General features: G+C 38.3%; 1 protein-coding gene across 6 annotated transcripts in view; it reads right to left on the reverse strand.

The window, feature by feature from the left end:
* The window catches only part of PHKA1 (phosphorylase kinase regulatory subunit alpha 1), a 175,147-nt gene that overhangs the window by 144,569 nt on the left and 17,544 nt on the right, over positions 1–13,034 (reverse strand). For all 6 annotated transcript variants that reach the window (XM_045472339.1, XM_045472342.1, XM_045472341.1 and 3 more), the window contains exon 5: positions 6,246–6,328. In XM_045472339.1, the coding sequence (XP_045328295.1) occupies positions 6,246–6,328 (83 nt within the window). The remainder of the gene's footprint in view (positions 1–6,245; positions 6,329–13,034) is intronic.

The raw sequence follows: 13,034 nt of genomic DNA on the forward strand, positions 1-13,034 counted from the left end.
AAGGTCTTCCCAAACAAACAAAAACTGAAGGAATTCATCACCACTAAACCAGCCCTACAAGAGATCCTAAGGGGGATCCTGTGAGACAAAGTACCAGAGACATCGCTACAAGCATAAAACATACAGACATCACAATGACTCTAAACCCGTATCTTTCTATAATAACACTGAGTGTAAATGGATTAAATGCGCCAACCAAAAGACACAGGGTATCAAAATGGATAAAAAAAACAAGACCCATCTATTTGCTGCCTACAAGAGACTCATTTTAGACCTGAGGACAGCTTTAGATTGAGAGTGAGGGGATGGAGAACTATTTATCATGCTACTGGAAGCCAAAAGAAAGCTGCAGTAGCCATACTTATATCAGACAAACTAGACTTTAAATTAAAGGCTGTAACAAGAGATGAAGAAGGGCATTATATAATAATCACAGGGTCTATCCATCAGGAAGAGCTAACAATTAGAAATGTCTATGCACCGAATACGGGAGCCCCCAAATATATAAAACAATTACTCATAAACATAAGCAACCTTATTGATAAGAATGTGGTAATTGCAGGGGATTTTAACACTCCACTTACATAAATGGATAGATCATCTAGACACATGGTCAATAAAGAAACAAGGGCCCTGATTGATACATTGGATGAGATGGACTTGACAGATATATTTAGAACTCTGCATCCCAAAGCAACAGAATATACTTTCTTCTCGAGTGCACATGGAACATTCTCCAAGATAGATCACATCCTCGGTCACAAAACAGCCCTTCATAAGGGGTTGAAATTATACCATGCATACTTTCAGAAGAAATTATACAAGAATTGAAATTATACCATGCATTATACCATGCATACTTTCAGACCACAATGCTATGAAGCTTGAAATCAACCACAGAAAAAAGTCTGGAAAACCTCCAAAAGGTTAAAGAACACCCTACTAAAGAATGAATGGGTCAACCAGGCAATTAGAGAAGAAATTAAAAAATATATGGACAAACAAAAATGAAAATACAACAATCCAAATGCTTTGGGATGCATCGAAGGCAGTCCTCAGAGGAAAATACATCGCAATCCAGGCCTATCTCAAGAAACAAGAAAAATCCCAAATACAAAATCTAACAGCACATCTAAAGGAAATAGAAGCAGAACAGCAAAGACACCCGAAACCCAGCAGAAGAAGAGAAATAATAAAGATAAGAGCAGAAATAAACAATATAGAATCTAAAAAAACTGTAGAGCAGATCAACGAAACCAAGAGTTGGTTTTTGGAAAAATAAACAAAATTGATAAACCTCTAGCCAGGCTTCTCAAAAAGAAAAAGGAGATGACCGAAATAGATAAAATCATGAATGAAAATGGAATTATTACAACCAATCCCTCAGAGATACAAACAATTATCAGGGAATACTATGAAAAATTATACGCCAACAAACTGGACAACCTGGAAGAAATGGACAAATTCCTAAACACCCACACTCTTCCAAAACTCAATCAGAGGAATTAGAAAGCTTGAACAGACCCATAACCAGCGAAGAAATTGAATCGGTTATCAAAAATCTCCCAACAAATAAGAGTCCAGGACCAGATGGCTTCCCAGGGGAGTTCTACCAGACGTTTAAAGCAGAGATAATACCTATCCTTCTCAAGCTATTCCAAGAAATAGAAAGGGAAGGAAAACTTCCAGACTCATTCTATGAAGGCAGTATTACTTTGATTCCTAAACCAGACAGAGATCCAGTAAAAAAAGAGAACTACAGGCCAATATCCCTGATGAATATGGATGCAAAAATTCTCAATAAGCTACTAGCAAATCGAATTCAACAGCATATAAAAAGAATGATTCACCATGATCAAGTGGGATTCATTCCTGGGATGCAGGGCTGGTTCAACATTCGCAAATCAATCAACGTGATATGTCACATTAATAAAAGAAAAGATAAGAACCATATGATCCTGTCAATCGATGCAGAAAAGGCCTTTGACAAAATTCAGCACCCTTTCTTAATAAAAACCCTTGAGAAAGTCGGGATAGAAGGAACATACTTAAACATCATAAAAGCCATTTATGAAAAGCCCACAGCTAATATCATCCTCAATGGGGAAAAACTGAGAGCTTTTTCCTTGAGATCAGGAACACAACAGGGATGCCCACTCTCATCGCTGTTGTTTAACATAGTGCTGGAAGTTCTAGCATCAGCAATCAGACAACAAAAGGAAATCAAAGGCATCAAAATTGGCAAAGATGAAGTCAAGCTTTCACTTTTTGCAGATGACATGACACTATACATGGAAAATCCGATAGACTCCACCAAAAATCTGCTAGAACTGATACATGAATTCAGCAAAGTTGCAGGATACAAAATCAATGTACAGAAATCAGTTGCATTCTTATACACTAACAATGAAGCAACAGAAAGACAAATAAAGAATCTGATCCCATTCACAATTGCACCAAGAAGCATAAAATACCTAAGAATAAATCTAACCAAAGATGTAAAAGATCTGTATGCTGAAAACTATAGAAAGCTTAGGAAGGTAATTGAAAAAGATATAAAGAAATGGAAAGACATTCCCTGCTCATGGATTGGGAGAATAAATATTGTCAAAATGTCAATACTACCCAAAGCTATCTACACATTCAATGCAATCCCAATCAAAATTGCATCAGTATTCTTCTCGAAACAAGAACAAGCAATCCTAAAACTCATATGGAACCACAAAAGGCCCCGAATAGCCAAAGGAATTTTGAAGAAGACCAAAGCAGGAGGCATCACAATCCCAGACTTTAGCTTCTACTACAAAGCTGTAATCATCAAGACAGCATGGGATTGGCACAAAAACAGACACATAGACCAATGGAATAGAATAGAAACCCCAGAACTAGACCCACAAATGCATGGCCAAGTAATCTTTGACAAAGCAGGAAAGAACATCCAATGGAAAAAAGACAATCTCTTTAACAAATGGTGCTGGGAGAACTGGACAGCAACATGCAGAAGGTTGAAACGAGACCACTTTCTCACACCATTCACAAAAATAAACTCAAAATGGATAAAGGACCAGAATGTGAGACAGGAAACCATCAAAACCTTAGAGGAGAAAGCAGGAAAAGACCTCTCTGACCTCAGCCACAGCAGTTTCTTACTTGACACATCCCCAAAGGCAAGGGAATTAAAAGCAAAAATGAACTATTGAGACCTCATGAAGATAAAAGCTTCTGCACAGCAAAGGAAACAACCAACAAAACTAAAAGGCAACCAACGGAATGGGAAAAGATATTTGCAAATGACATATTGGACAAAGGGCTAGTATCCAAAGTCTATAAAGAGCTCACCAGACTCCACACCCAAAAAACAAATAACCCAGTGAAGAAATGGGCAGAAAACATGAATAGACACTTCTCTAAAGAAGACATCTGGATGGCCAACAGGCACATGAAAAGATGCTCAACGTCGCTCCTCATCAGGGAAATACAAATCAAAACCACACTCAGATATCACCTCACGCCAGTCAGAGTGGCCAAAATGAACAAATCAGGAGACTATAGATGCTGGAGAGGATGTGGAGAAACGGGAACCCTCTTGCACTGTTGGTGGGAATGCAAACTGGTGCAGCCACTCTGGAGAACAGTGTGGAGGTTCCTCAGAAAATTAAAAATAGACCTACCCTATGACCCAGGAATAGCACTGCTAGGAATTTACCCAAGGGATACAGGAGTACTGATGCATAGGGGCACTTGTACCCCAATGTTTATAGCAGCACTCTCAACAATAGCCAAATTATGGAAAGAGCCTAAATGTCCATCAACTGATGAATGGATAAAGAAATTGTGGTTTATATACACAACGGAGTACTACATGGCAATGAGAAAGAACGAAATATGGCCTTTTGTAGCAACGTGGATGGAACTGGAGAGTGTGATGCTAAGTGAAATAAGCCATACAGAGAAAGACAGATACCATATGGTTTCACTCTTATGTGGATCCTGAGAAACTTAACAGAAACCCATGGGGGAGGGGAAGGAAAAAAAAAAAGAGGTTACAGTGGAAGAGAACCAAAGCATAAGAGACTGTTAAAAACTGAGAACAAACTGAGGGTTGATGGGGGGTGGGAGGGAGGACAGGGTGGGTGATGGGTATTGAGGAGGGCACCTTTTGGGATGAGCACTGGGTGGTGTATGGAAACCAATTTGACAATAAATTTCATATATTGAGAAAAAAAAGACTATGCATTTTTGTCAGGAATACTACAGATGTTATGCTGTGTTCTTCTCACTGCATCACATCAAGGAGTATACGATGTTGCTATGACTTATTGTGGTCATGTTTACCTTCATCACATGGTTAAGGTGGTGTCTGCAGGGTTTCTCCATGCTGGTGTTACTATTCTCTCCCTTGTGATTAATAAATATCTTGAGAAAGAGACTTTACAACTGTGCAAATATTCTGTTTCTTCTCAAATATCTACCCGCTAATTTAGCATCCATTGGTGAAACTTGCCTGCAACAATTATTATAGTGGTATTTCAATGGTGGTATCTTAGTTCTTTTATTACCTCTACAGTCATTAATTGCAATTCTTCTCTAAGGAAGAGCTGTCCTTTCTCCCTCATTTATTTATATTAGTATGAATTTATAAATATTTAGGTTATTCTCTGGGTTATAATAAAATATTATCATTATTTGTTTTGTTGTTCAAATTGTTCCAGCTTTACCCATTGGGAATTCTTCTGGGTTGGCGCCTGTGCCCTTTTGACATGTCCCGTTCTTTTTGAACACTTCCTCACTTTCTGTCACTATAAGATACTGCAGTTTCATCCTGTGTTTTCCTCACCCCAGCCCTGGAATCAACTGCTTCTATAAGTAGTCTTGCTGTGCTTTATTACAGAATGAGCAGTTACAATACAGAAGGCACTGGTGCTCATTGTCACTGTGGTGCCACTGCTTCTAGGCCCTCTGATTGAATAGAACTTGGAAATACTCATGTGTAACCATGCATGTGCACACACACACACACACACCTATACTTGTTTCTATATTTACCTTAAATGGTTTTTATATCAAATCTCTGAGTTAAAGTGAAGCTTCCATAGGTGAGCCATATTTATCCCATGGCTAGCCTCACCTGTCCAGAAACCCCGCTCTACCCTAATTTGTGCAGCAAAGATTAGAGTATGAGAAGGCACATTAATTGTGCTGTACCCCATGGCTGCAATTGAGAGGCCAGACAACCCTAACTTTTACCCTGGACCATAGCACACCTATGGTATCAGAAGGCAAAGGAATCAGTCAACAAATAATGTCCGCTTGCATCAAATATGTCTATGTTAAACTTCTCTTTCTGGCAAATATGGAGTTACAGTTCACAGATTTACCCTCCCACCTAAAACAGCTAAAAACCAACCAAACAAATTAAACATTTTAGATGACTAAAATACCTGGACTACTCATGACAGCCATTTTCAATACAATGAACATTATGCAGTGAAGAACAGTGATCCCTGAGAGAGGAGATGTTAAATATGTCATGATTTAATATAAACTTATCTCTCATGGTAGTCATAAGAAAAAGGAACTATTTTTTGTATAGTAAACACAGAAGCAATGTCTACAGATAATATTAAACATATGACCAAATTTTATTTCTAAGTAGCTAACTGACCCATTATATTCGCTAGCCATCTTGCTTCTGGTTTTTAGACTACAGATCATTAAAATAAGACTACAATTTAGGCCCAGGTCCCCAAATATATAATGTGAGATATTACAGAAAGGATATGGATTATTGAAAGGAACGGATGCATAGTATCTTGGTCCTCTTGCTTCTGTAACTCCCTTGGAAAGGAGGCAAACAGAGGACAACAGAGCTTAGTAAAGAAAAAGGCTGAAGCCAATTTCTGCTGGAAGCCTTACAGATTGGTTCACTATGAGGTGCAGCATTAAGAGAAAGAATGGGTTGTCTAGTATTTTTAAAAACATCATATGTTTAGGGGCGCCTGGGTGGCTCAGTTGGCTAAGCATCAACTCTTGGTTTTGGCTTAGGTCATGATCTCATGATTTGTGAGTTCGAGCCTGGTATCGGGCTCTGCGCTGACAGCTTGGAGCCTGCTTAGGATTCTCTCTCTCTTCCTCTCTCTCTGCCCCTCGCCTGCATGTGTGCTCTCTCTCCAAAAACAAATAAATTTAATAAAAAAATTAAACAAAAACGTATGTTTAAAATTAATTCTAAAATGAGTACTTACAGCAGTTTTATATGCAGCTTCAATGTAAAATACAAGGTTCTGTATGAAATTGACTTCATCTAGGCTGTGGATAATATGAAGTCCTGAGGAAAAAGAAAGTAAGGATATAGAGCTAGTTAATTATCACTATAGGTTTATAGGCTGCCACAGTAACTGACTGATCCCATTACTCTCAAGTAATCTTATTCCTGCTTTTGGAACAGTGAGGCACTTTAATTCCTAAACCATAAAAACAACACCACAAATCAGACCTAGGCTAGTCTTTGACTAAGTGAGATATCAGCGTATTATAACATGGAAGAATTTGAACTGTTATTTGTAGGTTTGGATATAAAGTCTCAGATTCCTAATTCTATAGGTCATTAATTTATAATATGCTTTAAGGTATCAGGAAAAAAATATTTCAAAAAGAGTTAGAGGGAGTCTAAATACTAAGCAAGAAGCAGACAAAGATTATGATTTCAAGGAAACCTTAAAACTATATTTTTTAGAGTACAAAATGATGATTATTCTAAGTGTAAACAATACAAAGATAGTTATAGCTAACAAATTGCAGTGTTTTGCACGAATTATCCTTTTAATTTTCACATCAACCCTAAGAGGTGGGTACCTCAATTTTCTCCATGAGGCTTAGAGAGATTAACTATTTTCCTCAGACCATTTTTAATTTTTTTTTAACTTTTATTTATTTATGAGAGACAGAGAGAGACAGAGCATGAATGGGGGAGGAACAGAGAGAGAGGGAGACACAGAATCTGAAGCAGGTTCCAGGCTCTGAGCTGTCAGCACAGAACCTGACACAGGGCTCGAACTCATGAACTGCAAGATCATGACCTGAGCCAAAGTCGACACCTGATTGAGCCACCCAGGCACCCCTGCCTCAGACGATTTAACTAATAAATAGTGGGGCCAGGACCCAACTATCAGCTTCACAGTCTGAGTTCCTAACGAAGATGCTATGCTGCTTCTTGATATATACAGTATGATCCGTTTTTCTTGAAAAACTAATTCCTTTCCCCTCTCCTGCTCCCCCAACCCCCATAAAGAAATACCAATAGGTATACAGCAAAAGTCTTTCTCCTACCCAGAATCACATCACTCCCACCCTGCCAAATCTCCTCTCTGGAAGAAACTAGTCTTAGCAGTTTCCTCTGTAGACTTTCAGAGAAATGTTATACATATATAAAAATTATCAAAGAGTAGTATGCTATAATGTACCTTGCTTTTTTCACATATATGTTGGAAATAATTTTAAGTATATCTGAGTTATTTTTTAATGGTTATGCAGCATTCCACTAAATGGCTATTCATATAACCAGTTCCCTACTGAAAACATTTAGGTTGCACCTAATCCTTCATTACTATAATCAATGCTATAATGAATATGTGTGTGTGTGTGTGTGTGTGTGTGTGTGTGTGTGTGTGTATGCATATACATGTACCAGTATGTCACATGTACCAGGTTGTGCACATGCACCAGTATGTCAAGGTAAATTCTTTTCTTTCCTAAGGTAAATTCTTGGAAGGATTGCTAAGTCACAGATTTATGCATATTATTTTTCCCAATATTGTATTATGAACAGTTTCAAACAAACAGAAAAAAGGACAGAATTTTACAGTGGACATCTATATGCACATCATCTGGATTCATGCATTAACATTTTACTGTACTTTTCTATCATATATGTATCCATCCATCAATCCATCCTTTTTGATACATATTCAAAGTATGTTTCTGGTACTTCTACAATTTCATTTTTCGAATTTAAATGTTTGATCTATGGACAGATGTTTCAAATGAGAACTCTGTAGCTTCAGAACCCAAAAGGACTATATAATTCATATCCTCAGACTGCAAACTCTTCCTGATGCATGGCTCTGTCAAAACTAGCAACCACAGCACTGGGCAGCAGCGGCAGCCAGGTCTTTCTTGTAGCAGCAATGACTTCAACCTCTTGGGTAGAAAGGAAAAAAAAAGAGATAGTAATATTGGACATCAGCTTCACAGCCTTATCTTGTCTCCTATGTGTGCCCGAGTGCTTGCACAGAGATTGGGAGAAAGTAGAGGGTGTGAAACTTGTTTTGTCTATTTCTCAGACTGGTGACACAGCTAACAAATAACTATTTGATAGAACTGCCCCATTTCTATCACCTGTCCCTTTGCTCATGATATTGTTTAAATGGCCTTCTCCACATCCTGAAATCTGAACTGTTCTTTCAAGGCCCAGCTCAAGTTTTATCTCCTCTGTGATGCTGCCATTGATTCCTCTCTTCTATGTTTCAAAGAATTTTATTTTCCTTGCGCTTATGAATTTTTTACTTTGCACTATAAATAAATCTGTACCTAAATTTGAAGGAAGGAGCCATTTCTTATTTATATTTATAGTCCTTAAAACGTCTCACATAGTATTGTGCATGGTATTAAATAATATTTAACAGTAGATAATAATTCAATAATTATTTATTGAGTGATCTTAAGCAATCCTGTTAACCACAGGAGAGGGACCTGTCTTTTGAGGCAAGACCATACATTTCAGGACCTCTGCATCCTGTCCCCTCTGTGGAGCCAAAACATTGCTTGCAGAACAGAGGAGAGGGTACACAGAGATGAAATGAGGTATGGTTGGGTAAGGCCAAAGATGGCAGTGCTATTTAAAACACACTAAAGAGGGGGCACCTGGGTGGCTCAGTTGGTTAAGCATCTGACTTCTGCTCAGGTCATGATCTCACTGCGTAGGGTTCTGCACTGACAGCTCAGAGCCTGGAGCCTGCTTTGGATTCTGTGTCTCCTTCTCTCTCTACCCTTCCCCCATTCACACTCTGTCTCTTTCTCAAAAATAAATAATAAACATTTAAAACTAAATAAACAAACAAATAAATATATAAAATGTCACTGATAGAAACATTTCAGCGAAAATAGCTACATGATCAAAAATCAACATGTAATTAGCAAACACACTTATAAAAAAATAAATAGAACACACTAAAGGGGAGTCTGGATAGCTCAATCGATTAAGCGTCCAACTTCAACTCAGGTCATGATCTCACTGGTCGTGGGTTCGGGCCCCACATCAGGCTCTGTGCAGATGGCTCAGACCCTAGAGCCTGCTTCAGATTCTGTCTCTCCCTCTCCCTCTCTCTGTCTGCCACTCTCCCACTTGTGCTCTCTCTTTCAAAAATAAACAAACATTAAAAACCCACTAAAACATGCAGGGCTCCGGAAATGAGGCCACCTTAGTGGTCTACTCCACTTAGATTGACTTGCACTTACTTAACGATAAGCCTCTCTCCCTCATTTTTAAAAATGTTATTGAGATATAATTCACATATCATGCAATTCACCCATTTCAAGTATATAATTCAATGGCTTTTAGGGTATGCAGTGTTCTGCAACGGTGGTCACAATCAATTTTGGAATATTTCATCACCCCCAAAAGAAACCCTATAGCCATTAGAGTCATTCTGCATTTCAAGACTTGTTCCCCCTCTACCTCCACCTAAGCAATTGCTAATCTATGTCTCCACAGAACTGCCTTACCCAATGTTCATATGCATGCAATCATACAATATGTGGCCTTTCATGTCTGAGTTCTTTCACTTAGCAGAATGTTTTCAATGTTCATCTGTATTGTAACATGTATCACTGTTTCCTTTCTTTTTGTTGCTAAAACAATATTCCATTCTGTGGATGTATCACATTTACCCAATTATCAGTTGATGGACATTTAGGTTGTTTCCAGTTTTTAAAAAAATTTTTTTTAAATGTTTATTTGAGAGAGAGAGAAGGAGCAGGGGAGGAGCAGAGAGAGGGAGACACAGAATCCGAAGCAGGCTTGAGGCTTCGAGTTTTCAGCACAAAGCCCAACACGGGGCTCGAACCCACAAACCATGAGATCCTGACCTGAGCTGAAGTTGGACGCTTAACTGACTGAGCCACCCAGGCGCCCCACATGTCTTCATTTCTTTTGGGCATACACCTAGGAGTGAAATTGCTAGATCATATGGTAATTCTGCTTAACTTTTGAGAACTGTCAGACTGTTTTCCAAAGTGGCTGCATCATTTTACATTCCCACTGACAATGTATAAGGGTTCCAACTTCTCTAGTTCCTCAGGAACACTTGTTATTTTCTGTACTTTTGATTATAGCCATCATAGTGGGTGTGACATGCTATCTCATTATTTGGATCTGCAAGTGCCTAGGAATAATGTTCAGCATTGTTTTGTGTACTTATTAGCCATTTAAATATTTTCTTTGTTGTAATGTCAATTCATATTTTTTGCCTAGTTTAAATTAGGTTATCTTTTTATTATTGAGTTGTAGATTTCTTTATATATAATACAAGTCCCTTATCAGATATGTGATTTGTAAATATTCTCTATCATATTGTGGTTTTAAATTTTTTGTTTTATTTAATTTTGAGAGCAAGAGGACAGAGCATGAGCGGGGGAGGGGCAAAGAGAGAGGGAGACACAGAATCCAAAACAGGCTCCAAGCTCTGAGCTGTCAGTACAGAGCCCGACATGGGGCTTGAACTCACAGACTGTGAGATCATGACCTGAGCTGAAGTGGGATGCTTAACCAACTGAGCCACCCAGGTGTCCCATGGGTTGTTTTTTTCACTTTCTTGAAGAGATCCTTTGAAGCACAAATGTTACTAATTTGATAACTTCCAATTTATGTTTTCTTTAGTTGCTTATGCTTTTGGTGTCACATCTAAGAGGGCTTTGTCTAATCCAAGATCAGGAAGACTTACTCCCATACTTTCCTTAAGTGCTTGTTATGAACCCAGTTGTGTCACCCTGAAACTTCTATGTTGAAGCCCTAAACCCCAATGTGACTGTTTTTGGGGTTAAGACTTTTAAGGAAAACAATTAGGTTTAAATGAGGTCACAGGGTGGGGTCCTAACAGAATGGGGATTGGCGTCCTTATAAGAGACATTAGGAGTGCACACACACAGAGAAAAGGTCATTTGAAGAAAGAGCAGAGAAGGTGGCTGCATTCAAGCCAAGAGAGTGTTCACTGCCCTGCTGACACCCTGATTTTGCATTTCTAGCATCCAGAACTGTGAGAAAATAAATTTCTGTTGCTTAAGTCAACTATTCTGTGACATTCTGCTATGGCAGCCCTAGCAGACTAATAGTGTTTTATAGTTTTCACTCTTACAGTTAGGTCTATGATTCATTTTGAGTTAAGTTTTATCTAATTTCATTCTTTTGCATCTGGATATCTAGTTTTCCCAGCACTATTTGTTGGGAAGACCATTCTTTACCCATTGAATTATCTTGGTACCTTTGTCAAAAATCACCTGGTATATTTTGGACTCAATTGTATTTTGTTACCCTAGAGATCTATCCTTAAGCCAGTACCACACAGTTTTGATTACTGGAGCTTTGTAGTAAGTTTTGAAATTAGAAAGTGCAAAACCTCCAACTTTGTTCTTTCTCAAAATGGTTTTGGCCATTCTGGGTCCCTTGAATTTCCATATGCATTGTAAGATAAGCTTGTCAATTTCTGCAAAGACAGTGGGATTTTTGGTAGGAATTATGTTCAATCTATAGATCAATTTGGGGAATGCTGCCACCTTAATAATAAGTGCCCCAAGTGCCCCTTAGATCACTGTTTCTACACCACCTGCCCTCCCCCCACCTGTTGTTTTCCTGCCTCTCTCCAGGAGTAGGGCAGCACCCTCAGGGTTCCATCCCAGCCAAACCCACTGATCTTTAAAACTCCAGTCCTTAAGACCCCCTGGTTGCAAGAACTCAGGAAATTCAGCCTTTCTTATTTTTCCAGCCGATGCTTTTGGGGAAATGTTCTCCTTGTGCATTCTCATGTGCCCTTCTCTCTCTCTCTCTCTCTCTCTCTCTCTCTCTCTCTCTCTCTCTCTCTCCTTTCTCTGCAACCACAGGTCTTTCCCCTCCACAGTACCCATGATACATTTTCCCCCTAAAGTACGTCTCTGTACTTCCTACCTTCTTCAATGTGGCTTCTTCCTTCCCTTTAGTTGTAGATTTTTTTTTCTGTCAGTCTTCAGGTCGATTTTTGGGCTATTTAGAATGATATGATAGTTATCTAGTTGTGTTTGTGGGAAAAGACAAGCCTAGTTTCCTCCTACTCAGCTCCCATTTTCTTTACTCTCTCCGTATAATTATATATCTTTTAAGGAAACTGAGAGGAAATTATATATTTATATTTTGTAATATTAATCTTGTAATTTACTATTTCTGGTGGTCTTCATTTGTTCCTGTGGATTTGAGTTACCATTTGGTATTATTTCCTTAATATTGCTTTGCTCCCACCCACCTCCTTAATTCTGTTATTATCAAATATACTACACTTTTATGTGCTATTGGCTCAACAATACAATTATAGTGTTTTATGCAATTGATTTTTAGATCATTTAAGAAAGAAGAAACATGTAATTTTATTGTATTTTATAATTATTTTACCAGTGGTTGGTTTTTCTCGATTTATTTTTATTTTTTCCATGAAAAAATTCAAGTATATTAACATACAGTATTATATTAGTTTCAGGTATACAATATCATGATTCAACAAGCCTATACATTTCTCAGTGCTCATCAAGTTATGTATGTATGTATGTATGAATTTAGTAGGCTGCATGCCCAGCACAGAGCCCAATGCAGAGCTTGAACTCATGATCCTGAGATTAAGACCTGAGCTAAGATCAAGAGGTAGACGCTCAACCAACTGACCCACCCAGGTGCCCCTAATTTTGTACTTATTTTTTTTTAAGTAAGTTCTAGTCCCAATGTGGGGCTTCAACTC

This window comes from Leopardus geoffroyi, chromosome X (assembly GCF_018350155.1).
Source record: "Leopardus geoffroyi isolate Oge1 chromosome X, O.geoffroyi_Oge1_pat1.0, whole genome shotgun sequence".
Lineage (NCBI taxonomy): Eukaryota > Metazoa > Chordata > Mammalia > Carnivora > Felidae > Leopardus > Leopardus geoffroyi.